This window comes from Solanum dulcamara, chromosome 11 (genome assembly GCF_947179165.1).
Source record: "Solanum dulcamara chromosome 11, daSolDulc1.2, whole genome shotgun sequence".
NCBI classification, from domain to species: domain Eukaryota; kingdom Viridiplantae; phylum Streptophyta; class Magnoliopsida; order Solanales; family Solanaceae; genus Solanum; species Solanum dulcamara.
The window spans coordinates 48,135,120-48,155,412 of record NC_077247.1 but is presented as its reverse complement, the minus strand read 5'-3'; the positions used below and the strand labels follow the sequence as shown (position 1 = coordinate 48,155,412).

Genomic DNA, 20,293 nt, shown 5'->3' with positions numbered 1-20,293 from the left:
CAAAGAAGCTTGTAATGCTCAATTAAAAAAATTGTACTAGTTAACATGGTCTCTGGTTCAAATTGTTGTTTCCTTTCTACTTCTTTATTCATCGTTTACCTTGTTTCTTAGTTGGGTGGAAAAATAATTCCATCCAAACCTGTGGCATGACTGATATCATTCTCCATAACATTGACAGATCTAGCAGTACTAAAAGACTCAATTAATAGTTCAAAACAGAGTGCAAGAGAAAAAAGAGTATCAGATCCAAGAGCAGTTTATACAAATGTGAAAAATGTTTAAAAGAAATATCTGGAAACACGAGTTTTTGATGGTGAGACTCACCATTAAAGCTATATCCCAACCTCAGCTTCTGGATGTGTCATCAAAAGAGTGTGGAGTAAGTCCATTGAATTTAGTAGTTATAAGAAGAGCTTGCTGAGAAGTATTTAGAATATGTATGGAGTCTAAATTTAGCGTTGGTGATATACCTACTTTGAAGCTTCTTGAGCTGTATGTATAAGTGGATTATCAGCTAATGATTTTGTCAAGAAAATGTAGCAAGAACAACGGCAGTATTTGGGCATAAGCCTATATTTTTGTTGAACCTTTTTAAGTCTTATTAAACATTTCATTGATAGCAAATGAGTTTCTATTCTGCAGCACAACCTTACACACCTTCCACCCCCTGCCCTCCCACTCCTTCACACATACAAATGGTGATTGGGTATCTATCTGATCGATGAAAAAGAGGTGTCAAAATAGAACCAAGGATACTATTCTGAAAGTTTGTTCAACATTAGGATTGTTAGAAAATTAGATAAGATGATTGGTCAGAGAATATGAAGGACAATGAACATGAAGCTTGCACATGATTAATATAACTTCATCTTGGTTCCTTATCCAATGAGTTTATAATTGAACCAACAGTTCTGTTAGTCAAATGAAGGTGAGAGCTATTTCTTGACACAATGATAGATCCTTGGCAACAATTCAAAAGAGATCTAGACATGATCACAGCTTAAATTCAGAGCTATTCCTTTGTTAGCTTTTTGCTGTAGAAAGTATATTGTTTATGATGCTGAAATGGATCTCTTTTAAGTCCTAGCAAGAATAATTAAGGAGTGTGAGTTTCTTGTAATGCTAAATTGTACATATCCAGCACTATCTTAGTGCTGTTTTGTATAGAATTTTATTTACTGATAAGAAAAAATAAAATGAATTTTCCTTACATGCCAAGAAAATATAAAAGAACAGGAAAAATCTCAGATGTAGCCAAACAGGTGAAGGAAGACTGCTAAAATGGGCACAAAAATTGCCAAGCTCATGCCAGGATTTGTCATGACAAAATCTTTGGTGATCTTGAGAACTTCTATTCCTGTTTGAATCCTTGCTGCCCATCTCACCATTCTTTCCAACTCATCTGGTGACATAGATGAGATGACCTGTTCAGCTCTCTGTGCATCCTCCTTTGTAAGCTTCAAATTCAAATTGTTCACTCATGTTAGTGAGTAACCAACCATCTATCTCTGGATAATTTCATAGTGGTTGAAATGGATTATTTTAGGGATGAGGGGTGGGGCTCAATATATTCAGAAACTTAAAGGGGTTAAGCAAAAATCTTGTGAAGAAAATAACTACATGGTCATTGCATCATGATTGTCATTACAAATAACACTTATAGATTGTTCTAATTGCTCATTACTTTTTCAACATTTAGGAACTAAATTAACAAACAAACAAAAAGGGAAACTCAACAATCTTCTCATGTTGGAACCTCATGTGAAATTTACAAAGGTGAGGCCCTTATGGAAGAGGCAGGAGGCTTATTGAAATACAATAGGGAATCAGAAAATAAACAACAGGAATGAAGACAAAGATAAAGTACTTTTTTCCTTTCTTCTTTATATTTGTAGTTAGTTAAAATGAGGTCCAAATGAATCTAAGCCTGCTGGCCCCAATTAGCCCAGTTGGCAGAACTTCCAACTCTTGGCATGCTATTCACCTTGGAGTAGACATCAACTTTGAAGCAAGCTCCACACATGGCTCCTTCACTATCCACTCTTGGCATTGCTTTCATCTTATAACTTGGATGCTCAAAGCTCTTCAATCCACTTTCACTGTGGTACATACACCCTGCCAAGATATCCATCTCATCAAAAATCCTTTTTTTTTTTGTTTTTCATGTGTTTTTCTCATTACAAGGAGAAATTGTATCCCATCAGTCTCTTGTCAAGTGTAACTGGAAAAGATAATTTTGTCCAATTTGAGTTACATACCAGTTGGGAAGGGAGCAAATGATTTGAGACAGCTTCCTTTGATATGATCCACATTATCAGAGATCATGACAGATCCATCAGATGCTATTCCCCAGAACAGCTTTGCAGTTTCATCAGCACCCTATATATCAGACACCATTCATGACATTGAGTTAATGAAGGGGAAAAAATGATCTATTGTATGTGTTTCCTTTCAAGATTGATATCACCATCATCCCATCTCCAATTAGAGTAAGAAGGTGTTGTTACATTCATTTGTAGAGAAAATGCACTTTCTTTTGGTATTGTAACTGCAAGAAAAGATGCATCATATATGTTGATGGGATGATGAAAATCAAGGGAGAATTGGGTTCAAATCTGCTAAAGTCATTTCTTTCTATCTGCCTAAGCCTTGGTACAGTTAGGACGTAGCTGTGTTGGCAGGAGGTTCAGGTACCTAATGAAATAGTTGAGGTGCTCAGCACTAACGGGCTCGAACACTATCATTATTAAAAATTGCATATTGATGGGGATAAACTTTAGAAATAGAAAAGAACTTACAAGGGCAACAAAGACATTACCAGCCTTGTGATCATAGATCACAAAGCCAAAGCTACCCTCAAGTCCCTTAAGGACCTCATGAGCTGGGAATGGGCCTCTATCGCGAAGGGTACGATATGCTTCACTCACAAGCATGGCCTCATTGGTACCCTTTGACAGACCATACTGCTTGTTTAGTAACCATAAGTTGTTCAAGCTTCCCAAGAAAATGCAGTATATGTCATTCAACCCACAGAACAACCTGGAAAAGAGAAGTTCATACATTTGTCTTATTACCACAAATAAGAAGCTCCAAAATGACCAAAAAAAAATGAAGAATTCAAGAAATAATCATTAACATTTAGCATCCCACTTTATTTATTTTTTATTTACTAGTGAAAAATTGAATCTTTATGATCATTTCATAAATAATATAGCCAAATCTCAAGATAGCAGAGGCATGGATGATTTCATTCATTTTTTTTATTTGGGGGGTAAATATTCACCTTTGTTGAGCATTTGATGAGGGTGGAGGTTTGGAATAGGCCAAGAATGCCTTGTCCATGAATCCAATGGAAAACCCATTGTTGGAATTTGAAGCTAAGAAATTCTTCATAGTCTCTTCAGGGGAAACAACCTTGTTTGATGATTGCAAAGAGGCTGGGCTCTGCAGCTCCTTTGGAGGATCAACCACACTTTTCTTGAAAATTGCCAACATTTTCTTTTTTCTTTCTTCTCAAACAAAATCAATGAAAAAGCAGGAAAAAGATGATAAACTTTGGTAGAAATATAAGAAATGATAAGTGATTTGATGAGTATTTATAGCTAAGAGGGTTGGAGGAGACAAAAGTGTCCACATTATCCATTAATAATCTTGAGATGGGGAGAAAGTTAAGTTAATTAATCTTATAAAATGGGCAAGTGGGGCCATTGATTGTCTTTAAAGACTTTAGTGCCTAACAATTTTAGAATAAAAAAAAGTCACCTGCCCCCTCTTTTAACTTGAGGTGGATGACATGGAGTGTTGTGTTATAATCAAATGGACAAGTGGGGCCATTGATTATTTTTCAGGATTTTGAGTGCATAAAAAATTCTTGGATTAAATAAATATTGTCTTTTTCAATTTAAACTTGAGTTGGATAATATAAAGAATATGTTAATCTTATGATATGGACAAGTTAGATCATTAGCTGTGTTTGAGGAATGAGCATTTTAGTTCCACTATTCTTGGATTAAAATTGATTATTCATGACAAAAGTAAGTTTAATTCTTGGGAGTTGGGAAATTGGAGAATAGGTCAAAGTTTATCTATAAAAACATGAATTGACTGTGACACAAATCCTAATCAGCAAATCATCCTTTTTGGATAAAACTTTACTATATTCCCTTCTGGCAGTCTTTTCACGTTCTTGAATCTCTACTTTAATTTTATACTTTTCTTTTTGTAGTTTTAACTTTTGTGTTGTCTTAAATGGAAAATTGGAGATTTGATTATTCTTTTTCTTTTTTTAATGAAAATTTTCAATTGCAATAACTTTTATATAGCATTGTTTTAGAATTGCAATTATGAGGTTCTAAGTATCCAATTTCGTCCTTTGCTCTCTTATGTTCCTGATTATTCACTCTCTTGATCTTCATGTTATCTTAAAACAGAAGTGAATATTGAGGCATTTAAAACTCAATTAATTAATAAATGACTATAATTGAAATGTGAATGTTTAGATGAATATGCGATCAAATAAAATTGAAAAAAAAATACTAGAAATAATTGTATGCGATAAGGTATAAGTAGCACAAAAGAGAATAAAAATGAGATAAAGCGGCTAAAAAAGTAACATGATTATGTCATATTAGACATCTACATGCACCAATATATAGGTGAGTTCCATGATGATTGAATACGCTAAAATTAGATAGACTTGAAATCACATGAAGAAATCTCAAAATTTTACAATCTATTGAAATCGATAAGAACTTAGCTAAGAACTAAACATAACGGGAGCAAGGAATCAATAAGGTGGTATCAACTAGTAGTTGCATAAGGCTTATATGTTAGTAGTATTGATAATAATATTGATATTAAATTTGGCGGCATCAAAAATCTGATCATTACAGTAGTTTGAAAGAGGAAGTTGTAACATGAAAAATTTCTCCTAACAGAGAGACTATATCAAACAGCCCAAACAGAAGCTAAATGAACGAATAGAAGCACTAAACCTATACAAGACTAAACATGGGAACATATTCAGAAAACTAAAGAGGCATAATCCTTGTTATGGTATTTGTCTTCGGGATAATAAATGGCAACAACGGTATTCCCTCCAAATTTCCTGCCACCAAGTGCCGCCTTTGCTTTAGTGCAACCAACAGTGTCAGAGTACTCGAGAAATACCTGCAGTTTGAAACACAAAACCATCTGAAAGGACAGGGGATTCATGATCGGAAAAGCCGCCTATAATTGGTGTATTACCCTGACTATTGATTTAAAGCTATAACATCCATGTCGGTGAATTATCAAGATGCACATTACTGGCAAAATTATCGTTTGATGGTGAGGCTACCTTTTGTGTGTGCTTTTAATGAGGATTAAATAATGAGTCTTTCAATTCTCCGTGCAGCAAAATGTTGAGGATTAATACATACGAGGGACAGATGAGGAATTATGCATATATGAGGGACAAATGAGGAATTATGCATCACTTCTTCATTCATAAAATTGCCTAAACTGGAAATTCTATGATGTTCTCAAAATCTAAAACGAAACAGGTAAAAAAGAAGTAAGGGATGACTTCTAGTAACAGAGCACCTGATTTTCCCAATGTCAACCAGGAAGCGATCATGGGCTTTCCATGGCAGCAAAGTTTTACAGGTTTCTTTGCTCAATTGAACAATAAAAGCACACAGCACGGGTATAAGAAATGCTCAGCATCACAAAATTGAATCAATTCCTAAAGCTTGGACACACGTAAAAATGACAACATACCTTCCCAAGACCACCCTCCATTTTTTGATCAGGTTCTGGCCGAGGAATAACAACATCAATCAAGTCACCTATAATTCAGCCAAAGGAAATCCAATAATGACTTATCAATACTTAATTCGTACAAATTGAGGAGCACACATAAAAGAAAAACCCAAAATAAAAAAAGTTGCACAGTATATTAGGAAATTTTAACAAATTGAAAGATAAGAATCCGCATAAATGGGGGAACACGTCAAAGGCCCATGTTATGTAAGTAGCACAGACTTATGAGGGGGAAAAAACAAGGGGTAGACTATGAGTGAAATCAACATTATAGAGCAGCTTGCGGGACTAAATTTGTGGCTGAAAGTGTTCAAGCACAAACAGTTGAAGCATACTGTTCTACAAAGGTACCCAATCTTTTATCATCTATTCAAAAATGTTTTGCCAATAGAACCAAGGAACTATTATAAATCCAGTTACCTTTTCCCCTTAATCTCTTCTTCATTCAAGTCTTATATCATTGGTTCATCCAATTATGGAGGTGAGAAATCAACCATTATATTAGAACTTTTCGTCGTTTCCGAGTTATCAAAGAGAAGATAACTCTCCCTGTGTACTATTGCGGTTATTTAAAGCGGCCTCGTGATAAATCAATCTGAAAGTGTCTCCTGTTCAATCATCTTTTTCAAATAAAATCATTTTCTATGTGAACACAGTAAACAGACTGAAACATAAAGAACATATCATAAAACAAGAAAAGATATAAAAAAAGATATGTTAATGAATGAGAAGCTGCAGTTACCAAATTTTTGGCCTTCTTCTTTCATGTCTTCCAAAATTTCTCCATACTCTACATCGTCAAATAGTTCTTGAGGGGTAATCACCTTCAAAACATTCAGAGGAAGATAACCCATTAGCATTACTTCAATATGTTTACCATTACCTTTAAAAAAAAATTAAATAACCTTTCCCAAATTTGTAAATACCTCAGTTAAGCATAAGACCTTGGTTGGAATTTCAGCAGTCACAACAGACCCTACCTCTGTACCAGGAATAGTCATACCACTAGCTTCAAAAGCCATTTTCTGCAAGCAAGCAACGTAATCTTCAGCATTCAAAAGTAAGGAAAATGCACTGTGTCCCAATCACTTTTAGCTTATTGAGGTCAATTTGACCAATTTTAGGAGTTAGATCGGATCAATTTTATTTATTATACTGAATTAAAATTATACATTAGAAGTTTCACTTAAAGTATTACTTGAAATTTGCACATATCAAACTGCACAAGTACATATTCTAAAATGTTAGCCAAAGTCCACTAAGCTAAACTCAGAAAGTGAAAAATGTCGAAACTTTTGCGGTAAAAGGAGTATATAGAATAATAAGTTAATACTGTGGATAGTATTCAACCTGCATAGCTATATGCTGCCTTGCCTGAGCTAATATACACTCCTGTTCAGATTTCACCTGCCCACTGCTGTTAAACATGACTGGAAAAAGTCATAAAATAGCACAATAGATTACCGTAAAGTGGTTAAACACAGAACAGTCCTGTCCTAACCACAAATGTGGTTGCCAGAAACCAAAAACCCCTTCCTCAAAATAACATATGGAAGATATAGAGCCCGTTTGGATTGGCTTTAAGTTGGTCAAAACCAACTTAAAGCCCCTTTTCAGCTTTTGGACGTGTTTGCCTAATGCTAACTTTAAGCCAGAAAGTTCTTAAAGTCAGTCAAAAATGAAAAGTTAGGATTCCTAATTTTTTTTTCTAAGTGCTTAAAGTCATTTTCTTTGACCATGAAAATTACTTTTATATCCCTTATATTTTAACTAAATTCCCAAACTACCCTTTTTATTCTTTTAACCCTAAAGTTCACATAATTTTCCTCATTTAAGCACTTTTATCCAAATAGTCAACTGCTTATTTATAAAAATAACTTTTAGCACTTCATACATAAAAGTTACTTTTTTTAAGCCCATCCAAACGGGCTCATAGTCACTTTTAAGCTAAACATGGTTGAGCTCGAGGCAGTTCACAAATTCTACTTTTTGAGCCTGACAAAGCAAGCATGCAAGACATTTGTTTCTAAAAGCACAAGACCCTTTACTGAACAAAGAAACCGAATTTGATTCTGAAGTATCAGTTGGTACGCTGTTCCCAAGCAGTGGCGGACCCAAGATTTTAAATAAGGGGGTTCAAAATCTAAATAACTAGACACACGAGCTAGTCGAAGGGGGTTCGACATCTACTTTATATACATAAAAAAATATTTTAACCATGTATAAATAGTACAATTTTCCGCCGAAGGGGGTTCGGATGAACCCCTCGGCATAAGGTGGATCCGCCACTGTTCCCAAGAACTGACAAAATTGAAATAACAAAATCTGAGACTATCCAAATAGGTAGAAGGCACACATTCTTGGGTAGCATAATGTACTTCCATATATCATCTCAGAGGAAGTTATAACTTATACATGAACCTCAAAAACATAATAATTTTTCAATGTACAATGTAGATCCGGATGATGTTTGAACATCAAAGTAAACGATCATACGAATTCAGTTTAGAAAAATTGATCTGTTACTATAAATGATAGATGCTAAACAGAAATAGATGTACGACAAAAAAGCCATGACAACTTCATCCAACAATGACACAAACAAAGAGGTAATGCAAGACTTGGAGAAAATTCCAAAAGCAATATTTCATATAAAAAAGAGTTTAGGAGATGAAATCCCAATTACATTCTTGTAGGCCAAAATTTTACATGGCCTCACATATTGCCAGTCTTCAATCATTAGATTTCCTAAAAGCTGTATGAGAACATACCCAGAGGTAGCACGTCGAACAGTCAGTGTCTTGTCACCCATTTTTAAGCCGTTTAAAGAAGCACAAGCCACATCTGTAGCTAATGGATCCTGAAGCAAGTAATAGTTGGTCAGCTATCCAATATAAGGTAGAACCTTCTTCAGCATTATCAAGAAGCAATGGCATTTCATTTAAGGGGGGTGAAAAAACGAGATCTAGAATAAACAGAGGACAATTCAGTGTTGACTCAGCGAAACCTCTGCAGATTTGGTAAACTTTTGAGCATTTTACTCAACTGGCATGAAGATGATACCGTATCCCTAGTAATCAAAATTATATATATATTTTTTAAAAAAACTAGATGGAGAGAAGTGCTGGGAAGGAAAACAAAAATCTACCTATGCTCGGAAATCTAAAAAAATTGGGAGGCCTCATTGTAAACTGTAACTAAACAGATTGACATCTTCAGCGAACTTTTTCTTATCAGTGACATCTTCAGTAAACTATGATGGGAGGAATAATGAGAATATCAACTATAGGAAGAATGGAGAGAGATTAAGCAAATTATCTGCAGATGGCTGATATGCTGAAGTAAAGAAGCTGAGTTGGGCTGTAGGATCAGCCCAGGTATCTAAGAGAGCCCATAATGTGGAACTGAAATGGAGGCTGCTACAGAGGAAGTAGACGACCGAGAAACTGAGGATATCACATTGATAAGCGGAGTAATTAGGAAGAAGTGAAAAACCATAGAGAAACACAGGATTCAAGGTTCTTTTTCTTTATTGTATGTTTAGATGAAGTAGGACATCCCGCATTAGGTTAATACTTGATAGTAGACGGAAAATTTAGTAGTCGGGGTACTCCTTGGTGTATATGATAATGTTTGATGCAGTTTAAAAAAAAACTAAAGTATCAACAAAAACAAAAAGAAGCAATAAAAAGAAAATATTTGAGCCTGAAAGGCAAAACTAAAAACTCTAGACATCTGAAGTATCAACAAAAAAGTAAAGTATATGGCAATGCTTGATGCAGTATTATAAAATAAATTTGAAGCATCAAAAAAACAAAAAGAAGCAATACAACAAAAATATTTGAGCCTGAACGGCAAAATTGTAAGACATCAATCAGCAAGCTCTCAATCTCAAACTATAGGATCAACTCAATCAAGTAATTGAAATGAAGAGTATGTGATCTTGCTATTACAAGAATAAAAATGATGCACATAAACTAAAAAGCCAACACTTCAAATATAGCAAACTTTCAGTCTGAAAAGAATGGGATCAAATCATCCAATTAGTTGAAGAATAACAAGTAAATAATCAAATTATGGAACGATATTTACTAATCAAAAATGAAGATCAAAAGAAGAAACATGTCTAATTAATCAGCTTTGAAAAATCAATCTGGATATGGCAAGAGTTGGAACATTTTCTACATCTCAAAAGTCTAAGGCAAGAATAAACTTAGTTATCAACTTATTCACCTGATATGTGCAGAAACCATAACCTTTAGAGTTTCCTGTGTCTCTATCCTTCACCACCTCAAATCTACGCAAAGGTCTGCATAGACAACATTCAGTACATCAGAGCTCCGGTAAAATTCTAAAACTTAGTGACAATTGCCATCTAATAAAGATTTGTGTACCCAAAAGACTCCAGTAGTTCTTTTATCTGCACTTCAGTAAAAAGGTATGGTAATCCACCAACAAAAATACGATCAGGTTCCTCCGCATCCCCAGTTGCTCTGGCAAATGATGAGAAAATATATACACATGAAGACAAAAACAAAAAAGGACACAGCTTGGCAGGGTAAGGAAGAAATTAAGAGGCAAAGAATTATCATTATTTGTTAGAAACAGAGACCATACACTAAAATAGTCTGCCAAAATAGAGGACAACAAAGCGCTGTAATTGCTAGAATCATATTTTCCCAGTGTAAGGGTGCTTGGTGTGCATCTGTATGCTCCCATCTTCAATCCACTTCCGCTCCCACGAAAAATCCCAAATTAGGGAGAGAGAGAGACAGAGAGACAGAGAGAGAAGAGAAACTAAAAACTAAGTTGGGAAACATTGAAGAATTAACATTTATTGTGCTCATTGTTTTGACATAAAACACACCCATACAGTTGGAGCATCTCACAATATGTGCACATTAAGCCAGTCTCAACAACAATAATATTTTTTTTTGATAAAGGTAAAGTAAGTCTCAACAACAATAATAATAAGCAGTAGTATTAAAAGTTCTCTATATTTTCCACTGGCATAGTCCTAACTAATAGGTATTGCCTATATAAATCTTTTTTTCCCATTGTACTCTTTCTCTAGGTCTGCACAGCATTGAAGGAAATGCTAACAGCTTTGTCGAGTTTAAGAAGTGAGGGAGGACAAAAAGAAGTTCATTCCAAAAGCTTATAAGTCTTTCAAGACAACTTCCGTATTCAAGACAACTTTTGTTCATGTGATTTTAGGTCCATCTCATCCCCTTTTTAACAAATCCACTCGACATGGTTTTGCACCTATAGACCAGTGCATCTGAAGGTTGACAGATGATATGCCCAAACCATCTAAGCAACTTTCTCTAACTTTATTCTCAATGTATGCTACTTGCACCTTTTGCCCAATGTGGCCATTTCCAATCTTGTATGACGGCACATCTATCTTAGCATCTGCATCTCAGCGACACTCATTTTGTGGAATATTGGACTTTAGCAGCCAAAAATTCAGTCCAATATATTTACGGCCTTGCAATTATCAATAGAACTTACCTTTCTAATACCAATCAAGCAATTACGCTACCATAGAACAGGGGCATGATTTTCAACAGCAACAACAATAAAGGAAAATAGACAACTTCCACTTACCCAGGCATGAGTCCAGCAGCAGTTAAGTTAAGGTGAGGGCTTGGATAGCCAGGACCAAGTGCAGCAGCCAAAGAAGGATTGTAATCAGTGGGCCTTCGAATCCTGACGGAAACACCCTGTTTACGGTAAAGCATAGAGAATAACAAATATTTAGACTAACAAATGCACCTGGCGAAGTAAAGAACTAGAGGCACGAGCTCACAGTTTAGCAAACAATAAAGAATACTCACTTATATATGTCATTGCAATGCAGAAAAATATTTGAAGATTTTCATTTGTCTGCAGAGAATATGTTCATCGGAACAAGTACAGCTATTATGGATAATTAATGCTGACTGTAAAGTTCCTTTAAAGCCTAAAGGTGTCTTCCAAACTATTTCTCTTGAAACATCCACAAACACAGAAATTTCTTTTTAAGTCAAAAGTTGTTTCCCAAACTCTTCCCCCTCAAACAAGTATACAGAAAAAAGAGTCAGGAAGTTTTCAGCATTAGCACTTTCATTTGAATAAGAAAATAAAGAGCATTGGAAGTGCTTTCTATTACTCACAACATGAGGAGAGTTGCATCATCTATCAAAACGTATCAGCATCTTCATTTAACCTCAATAAGATGCTTTATGAAGATACCCAAATTATTGAGCACTATAGGACATAGATGGATCTCATAATCTGGAATCACAGATACGGTTCTATTCATGAAGAATCAGGACTGTTTTTCATCTCATGTATTATAACGGAAACCCTCACAAACAAAACAAAAGAAAAAAAGAGGAACAATAAAAGTAAATCATTTTTTTCAATTAATAAGTTTTTAAATATCTTTCCAGCCGTAGATATAAGAATCATCTTAAGTCCCTTGCTCTTTCCTTCACACTGTAAAACCACCACCTTCCCCCTTCCACCCAAATTGTACAAAAAAAAAGTGTTAGAACTTAAGACACTTCTCATCGAGCCAAAAGAGAGAAAACTAGATGAATCCCAAAACCTAGAGAGAGAGAGAGAGAGAGAGAGAAGGCTGTGGTTTAACATGCCTCAAAAACAACTCCATCTAATGCCATTGCATTACTGGCTTCTTCGACCGTTCTCATCTCCACAAATGCAAACTTCTTTTCATGATTAATGTACACATTGACAACTGCATCACCTGAGATTCAGAAAAAGGTTAAACTCACAAGGGGTGTACAGTGGAAACGTATGAAAGTATCACTTTTGAAACTTGAATGCACCTGGGCCAGCAGAATTTCCACCAACTGCAATCATAACATGACTAAAAAATGCGGAGATTGTCTGTTTCACATGCAGCAAAAGAAGAACAAATAAGAAATCCCAAGAGAAACAAAATTTGATATGACAAAAGTCCTGCAATAATATAACTACCATATACCATATTTTTCTTATATGGCATACCACGCTTGAGACTTGGAGCACTCTCAATGTCGACTCACTCTAACCAGAATGCGGAAGGGACACATTTGGCCTTGATATAGTCTTACAGTTGAGTTAAAATGTCAGCTTGTTTTAATGGGACGATTTCCACACAAGGAGAATTTTCATGGACATACCCCTTTGTTTGGGATGGGGCAAATTTTCCATAAAGCAAGAAGAGAACATCTTTCAAATTGATGCATTCATGCTCATAAATTAACCAACTACACCTCAATCCCAAATTAGCAGGAGTGCAAGGCTATGCCCTACTTTATAAAATAGATCAATATCATAAGTTATATGCCTATAGCTAGGGAGCTATATCCAAAACATTTCCTCCTCCAGTTAAAATTTATACCTGCCTCTGAGCCCTACACTGAACCTCTGCTTTCACCAGTTAAAATTGATGCATTTCCATCACCATTCTTTGTTAATGGGCATGCCCCCTCACCCTTCTAAATACAAGATTTTTGGTCCGTGACAAGGTTCAAACTCATGACATGAAGAACCATTACCAATCTTAGAATACATGTAATACAATTCAGCCTCTACAATGAGCAAGCTTGAAAAAAAGATAATAAAGTATAACATGTGCTATTAAGTCATGACAACCATTTTAGAGTGAAGCCAGGACCCCAGGTACAATGTGGATGAAAGATGATGGAAATGGACCATTATACCAATATCGCCATACCTGTTCATTAGCCAGTGGTGGAAGGCCACCAACATAGACTCGTCGTGCATGCCTTGTAGCCTATGAGCAAAACAGAAAAAATGTGAAATACTTGCTGTAAATACAGAAGAGAATTGAGCTTCAGAAGAATATAGTTACTTGCTGACTCATGGCTTGGACTGGCAAGAAAGGGAATGAACCTAATGGATTAACCTGTTGAAGACACCTTATTCAGAGAAATAATTGAAAGGATCCATAGGGAAAACTTACATTTGAGGACGCAAACAATAAATAAGAGTCTTTATCAAAAAAATATATATAAGAAACAATCATACGAATTAAAATAGTCGTACCTGAGTTGCATCAGTTGGAAAAACATTTTGTAACATTCCAGGAATAGATGGATGAACCTTGGAAGAACCCAGAACTTGTTCTGCATAATGAGAAATAAGTAAAGCGGGAATCGAAAGTGATGAAAATCAAAATGTAAAAACTGAGAAATTAATGTGTTATAACTGACGACAGATTTAAATGCTAAAATTCAACAGATTACCTAATACAATTTTTGAAAAATTTAGCCTTTGACACAAAGGAATCATAGTAGTAGTTTTCTACCAGAAGAGAGAGCATAAAAGGAAAAGCTACTATTCCTTACCTAGATATTGTATACCATTCAGATAATAAAACAAGAATTATATTCCACCACTGCAGGTTCCTGGATAACAATTGTGAGTCTACCAAATTACAACAGTTGCTGTTGATGAGGGAAAAGTTCCAGCTAACCGAAGCACTGATTCCTCGTTGAATTAAATCTACAATCCTCACGCGCACGAGTAGCATGGTGGGACATAAAGTCCAATATTGCCTTCTTAGCTATATGTAACAAAATCACAAACAAGGAACCAACACAACAGCAAACAACACAACAATGATCTCTCAGTTCAAGTAGAAATTATCAGCATGAAATCAAATTAAAGCTTATCGTATTGAACATAACCATTAATCTCTAAATACAAGAGTTACATCATTTTAGGTAGGACAGAGCTATGATTATATGTGCTGTTCGGGTCCTAAATGCTAACCTGCCCCACTAGAAAAAGATGCTGCAACTGGTGGAGCCATATCAAAGCCACTTGTCCGCTTGCTGTCGAAGAAAAACAGACTGACAAATCAATTTTGTGGATGCCTCGAAGAGTGTAGTGAATCAAGGATTTTTTCTATGATTTGAGTAAAATTAGATTCATTTTTTACAAGAATGAAAAACAAACGAATCCCTCGCAAGAAAATGATAAAAAGCATTGAGAAAAAAGACATATGAATCCTCTCAATATAATAAAAAATTTGCAAACATTTGAAGTAGGGGTGGGCATAAATACCGAAAAACCAAAATACCGAACCTAACTATTTCGGTTTTTCGGTATTTCGGTTATTGGGTTACGTAATTCGGTGTTTCGGTTTAAACCAAAATTTATAATAGCATACAGATTAATAAACCAAAATATATATATATAGCAGACAGATTAATAAACCAAAATATATATATAGCAGACAGATTAAAATAAATAAAAAATAAATAAATAAATATATATATATATACTTATATTACAGCCCAAACCCAAATTAGAAATTAAAAACAACCTAATGCTAATAGACAAAATTTGGTTTACAACGCCGCTTCTTGCTTCACTCTTTCACTTCCATACTTCAGTCTTCTCTCTCACTTTCTTCGTTCACTCTCAATCAGGGACGAATAAGCGGTAAACGGCAGCGAAGCAGCGGCGAATCCGGTAATTTGATACGATTATTAATGTGCTAAATAGTAGTAAGGCTGTTTTAATATAGGAAAATCGTAGGGATTTGCCAGGTATGTTACTGACTTGGAAGGAAAATAAATAATGAAATATGTGATTTATTTGAACATAGATTTTAAGAAGCTAAGGTGGGAATATTGGATATGGCAGAAGTGAAAATAGTTTTAAAAATCAATTTTTAACCTTAAAAAAAGTCCAATTTACAAATAAAATTTAGCCCATTAAACAGGCCCTAAAACGAAAAACCCGAAATTGTTAAACCGAAACCGAATCGAATTTACAAAAAGTGAACCGAACCGAACTAATTCGGTTCTGTTCTCGGTACACATAATCCGAAAAACGAAAAAAACGAAATAAAAAAATCGAAATCGAACCGAATTACTGAACGTCCACCCCTAATTTGAAGTGTGTATGTATGGAAATATTATCTAAGAGTATTTATATGTTATCAAGCAAAACACTATAGGGGTGAGATGTGGTGGGGACTGGGGAGTGGGGGTGGCAGGGGTGGCGGATGGGTGGGAAAGAGATATAGAACTTGCAATGTCACTTATGTAACTTCTTTTCCCTAATTTGAATAAGGAAGTCATTTTCCTCACTTTTAAGAAACTTGTTTTCCTAGAGAATATTTTGACCAACTAAGCATGAGAAAATTGAAAAATATTTTCCTCCATACCAAAGACACCCTTAAAGTAAAACCACATGATAATGTGATTAATTGAGATCTTGCCATAGTTTGTGAGAAGAAAACCTGTTAGTACAACGTATTAAGGAATAAGGAGTTATCAACTTGGAAATTCATATTGTTAAAAAAAAATAAGGAAACCTCTTTGGGGGTAAAGGAGACCTTGATCTTGATCTAGCTTTGTCACGAGACCGATCCTTTGACCTTGAACGGGATCTGCGTGTCTCACCCTTCTCTCTACCTCCACGACACTGGCGCCTATAAAATCACAATATTAACGGAGCTCATCCTTCCCCGGACCCCGCGCATAGCGGGAGCTTTAGTGCACCGGGCTGCCCTTTTTAATCATTTCAATGTTAACATTCTCAAAAAAAAAAATGATAATCATTTATCCAGTGTATTACTTTTAATTTGTAAACACAGTCATGTAAGCTATATATACGATCCATCATCAGGCAAAAGGTTTATAGGTATAGGCCTTGTCTTTTTTCTTTAATTCTTTAATACAAAATAAGCTGCCGAGAATCTGTTGCCGTGAGAAGCACAAAGAGAGATCGGAAATGATAAGTATCTTCTTTTTTCTTTCTATTTGCACTTTTCCCACCTACCCAGTTGTGGAACCTTATTTTGAACATATTTTGGGTAAAGATATGTGATGCCAAAGAATGTCAAGGAACTCCTTGGGTGTTGAGCAGATTATGGAGAACCATTGCTGCATCTGTGTGTTGGGTGGTGCATAAAGAAAGAAATCAAAGATGTTTCAATGGCAGAACTGCAGGTGTTTGCCTTCAAACATAGATGCTTAGTTTGTTAGCTTTTCAGTGAATTTACAATATGCATATGAAGAGGACTCTATGATAGTTCAGTTAGTTTGTTACAAAGTTGAACAAATTTTGTACTTAGGACATCCTACTGTAGTGTCCGGAACTGCCTTAGTGATAGTTTTGCTCATTGATAGAACTTTAAAAGCTTTACTTATAAAAAAAATTATAAGAGAAAAGGAAACCCATCGAAGAAATGTTCTTTTTATTGGTGAAACAACAAAGAATTATATTGTGTTGGCCAAAATTACAACGGTACAAAGACTTCCAGTTGAGAGCCAATTGAATTGCCTTGATTTCCTGATAGAACTGTTTGTCAGATTCCAGAAGCACTATCTAGATTAATTATGTGTTTCCAAGAATAACAAATCCTATGAATTAACTAATCCTCTTATCATTTATTTCTTCCCATTGCATGTATCTATAACTTTTGAAAAGGGCATAATGAACCATGATGGAAGTATGACCTATCACTTCAAATGAACAAGACCCCCCCCCCCCCCACACACACACACCCCAACCACAAAAGAACCATCATAAAGAATGGAAAGATGACCTGTCAAATTTATGGTTCCTGGAACGGCTGTAATCCTCATTGTCGTCATTTCTTCTGTAGCTCCTGGTGCTTTTATCCTTGTAGTCCCCACGGTGATGGTCTTGATCTCCGGAACAATTATCCCTCACTCTATAGTGCTGAGATCCATTAGACTGGCTCTGGAGAAGTTCAATTAGACAATATTCTGAAATTAGGCCACAGCAGCAAGTAGGGAAATATAGCTTAAGAGTTCAGGAGATGACATACAAACTAAAATTGGTCTAACTGAACAAAATTCCCAATCAAAAACTTCTTCTTTGGGGTTGACAATGTAAGGAAACAAAAAATAGACAGGCAATTTTAAGTATGAGTGCTTCAAATTAAATCAAATAGTATGAGCATATTTTAATTATTAAACATCAAATACTCAAGTTCCATAATACTTAAGTAATATCCAACACCGTTTTACATGGTTCCAGGGTATGTTTAGCAACTTTAAATTGGAATACTAGATAACAAGTATGGATTGCTACATACATGGGGACATAATTTTTAAGTACTTTTATACTTTTTAATATGGTAATGTCTGGGTCAACTTACGCATAGCTCAACTAATCCACTGTGTGCCTTCTATTTCTCACCTGCACATATACCGGGCAGCTCTTTCCACCAAAGCTTAAGACATATTGGAATAAACCACCTACTTCTTTTTTTGCCGACAATAATCTCCCATGATGGAGACCAAGGTCCATTACAACTTCTAGGTAACACCCTTAGCTGACACCTTCTACATTCTCTAAAAACAGGAAAAAGTAAAATTGATAGGCTCATACGCTTTAATTTTCATTCTTGAAATTCTTAGAAATGAGAATTTAAATCAATTTGGGATTACATTCCCTTCAGCCACAATCATGTGGTGGAAATTTCAGCCAGAGTGGCAATGTAACATAAAAGTCCCATTCGCGCACAACCGTTTTTCATCCTACAAACTTGGTAACCCAATAACCTGATATCCGTAAACCACCAACACTTATTCGGTTCAGGTTATCAGTATTGCCAGAGTTATCAGTTATGTACACCCCTAATCTCTAGACAACCCAAAAAAATTGGCTTCGTGGAACTTCAAGTCGTAATCTTTATTCAACTAATTGCTCCTCGAATTAAAAAAAAATAGCCCTCTTCTCAGATTAAATTGCTTTTAGCTCATGTCGAAGATTATCAGTACATTAGAAATTTGTTATACAGAAGATGTCCATTTTTTCATTAGCTAAGTTTCTATATTTGTAATGATTATTCAGGCAGATTTAGAGCAATTTGAATCAACTTGTCATGTGGTCAGAAATTTTTAAAAGAAAAATTAACCTCATGACGATGCGACTCCCGATCTTTGTAGGAATACGGAGACGATCTTCTTCGATCGTCATTTTTGCTTTCATATCGAGGCATATCAGTAGTTTTGAATCTTTGATCACCAAGTCCAAAACCTATCCCTAGTTCTCTGATTTTGATGAAAACGAGAATTGGGGAAAAGTTTCAATTTCGATTTTGAATATCGGGTATCTACTTGATGGACTGAATTTCTCTCAACTAAATTGGTCCATGGGCTAAATGAGGCCCATATTTTAAGTGATTTGGGCTGAATTTCTCTCAGAGTTCTTGTTGTTAGAATACTCAGTGTTTACATCAAATTTATGTATATAACATTTTCAGTAATTAAATCGCAGTTAGTCAACCTTTATTCACATCTCAATTTATCCTTCATAACAAGAAATAATTTGAAATTGAATATTTTTTCTTCTTCAAAATTACCTATGTTTTGATCTATCTTTCCCTTTGATATAGCTTGAGAAAGGCAATGAGGGCCAAGAGAGAGAGAACATTATATTACATATATACCTTGAAAATTATCTAATTCTACTTCATGTTTTAGATAATTTGGTTAAATTTCTAAGGGTCACTTGATAGTTGGTTAGGAGCTAAGTTATTTTCGAATCATCATTGATAGCATTTTTTTATTATGTATAAAATTCAACATACCTAATATGATATTTGATATATAATTTAGAAACTCGCATAACAAATATATGTATAAGTTATGAAGAAATTTATACTCATTTTAAGCAAAGTAAAATATAGAATAACTAATACATGAATAATTTATTTATACATAATTAATCCATATAGAAAATAATATGTAAATTTTATTTGATAACTAATCTCTATATTAGTAATAATAATATATGGATAGAACTGACCAGCTGCCAAATGACCCCTTACTACTCAATCAGCCACCTAATCGACCCCAACATGTCATTTTTTGTGTTCAGTTTATAACCTCAGAACAATCAGAAATTTGTATATTCATGAATTAATTTCCAAACTCCGTATATATTATGCTATTACTAATATATATCTTTGTATCAAAACAAACTATTTACATCACACTTCACGTGCGATAAATTTTTAAACCCCGGTGAAATATTTCATACACCAAATAACTTCTTTTTCTTTTCTTTTTTCATAACCCGAGTTGGCGCCAATGAAGAAAACTCAAAATAGAAATAGAGAGCTATCAAACTCCAAATAGAGAAAAAATATATTATTTTTTCTATTCCTTTTTAGTTGTCATATACATTAAAAATACTTGTTCTAAAATAGTTATCAACTTAAACAATTAAGAGAGAATTAATTATATTTTTTAAATTTTATTCTTAATATTAATTTAATAAATAAATAAATAATAAAGAATATATTAATTAAATAATATTTTTAATATTTTTTTGAATTTAAAAATTATGTTAAACTCTATCATGGTAATTAAAAAGAAAACGACTGAGTAATTGATAGTTAGAAATGACATGCAATGAAACGTGGCTTCTGTTACAACAACCAAGCATTATTATCGTACAATGAAACGTACTGATAAAGAAT

The 20,293-nt window shown here is 34.6% G+C and overlaps 2 protein-coding genes across 6 annotated transcripts; both read right to left on the bottom strand.

Annotated features, from left to right (window-relative positions):
- Positions 1-866: 866 nt before the first annotated feature.
- On the bottom strand, positions 867-3,711 carry LOC129874487 (stem-specific protein TSJT1-like). Of its 2 annotated transcripts, XR_008762906.1 has the most exons (5): positions 3,284-3,711; positions 2,799-3,039; positions 2,259-2,379; positions 1,868-2,115; positions 867-1,457 (listed from the first exon to the last, which is right to left on the bottom strand). XR_008762906.1 is itself a non-coding variant. In XM_055949780.1 (4 exons), the coding sequence occupies exons 1-4, from the start codon at positions 3,493-3,495 to the stop codon at positions 1,922-1,924; spliced, it is 768 nt and encodes a 255-aa protein (XP_055805755.1). In that variant the 5' UTR covers positions 3,496-3,711; the 3' UTR covers positions 1,602-1,921. The 2 variants fall into 2 exon arrangements, 1 of the variants encoding a protein (XP_055805755.1); XM_055949780.1 differs by lacking the exon at positions 867-1,457 and having other exon boundaries at positions 1,602-2,115.
- A 1,100-nt stretch (positions 3,712-4,811) lies between these two features.
- On the bottom strand, positions 4,812-18,907 carry LOC129875062 (splicing factor U2af large subunit B-like). Of its 4 annotated transcripts, XM_055950485.1 has the most exons (18): positions 18,725-18,907; positions 17,384-17,541; positions 16,148-16,264; positions 14,593-14,654; positions 13,864-13,943; positions 13,670-13,723; positions 13,532-13,591; positions 12,639-12,699; positions 12,444-12,556; positions 11,413-11,528; positions 10,197-10,295; positions 10,036-10,111; positions 8,574-8,662; positions 7,153-7,219; positions 6,729-6,827; positions 6,545-6,626; positions 5,761-5,828; positions 4,812-5,169 (listed from the first exon to the last, which is right to left on the bottom strand). In XM_055950485.1, exons 1-18 carry the CDS (start codon positions 18,806-18,808, stop codon positions 5,023-5,025), a joined length of 1,632 nt encoding a protein of 543 aa, XP_055806460.1. In that variant the 5' UTR covers positions 18,809-18,907; the 3' UTR covers positions 4,812-5,022. The 4 variants fall into 4 exon arrangements, with proteins under 4 accessions (XP_055806460.1, XP_055806461.1, XP_055806462.1 ...); XM_055950486.1 differs by lacking the exon at positions 16,148-16,264; XM_055950487.1 differs by lacking the exons at positions 16,148-16,264; positions 17,384-17,541; positions 18,725-18,907 and having other exon boundaries at positions 14,166-15,059.
- Between the last annotated feature and the right edge of the window lie 1,386 nt (positions 18,908-20,293).

Bases quoted from the DNA above. Each gene is read 5' to 3' on its own strand.
- LOC129874487 (XM_055949780.1), bottom strand. From the start codon at position 3,495: ATGTTGGCAATTTTCAAGAAAAGTGTGGTTGATCCTCCAAAGGAGCTG. The intron at 3,040-3,283 runs GTGAATATTTAC...TCTCTTTTCCAG, and splicing joins TCATCAAATGCTCAACAAAG to GTTGTTCTGTGGGTTGAATG. The intron at 2,116-2,258 runs GTATGTAACTCA...ATATCTTGGCAG, and splicing joins ATTTGCTCCCTTCCCAACTG to GGTGTATGTACCACAGTGAA.
- LOC129875062 (XM_055950485.1), bottom strand. From the start codon at position 18,808: ATGCCTCGATATGAAAGCAAAAATGACGATCGAAGAAGATCGTCTCCG. The intron at 13,944-14,592 runs GTTAGCATTTAG...CTCATTATGCAG, and splicing joins ATCTTTTTCTAGTGGGGCAG to AACAAGTTCTGGGTTCTTCC. The intron at 6,627-6,728 runs GTATTTACAAAT...AATGTTTTGAAG, and splicing joins AGGTCTTATGCTTAACTGAG to GTGATTACCCCTCAAGAACT.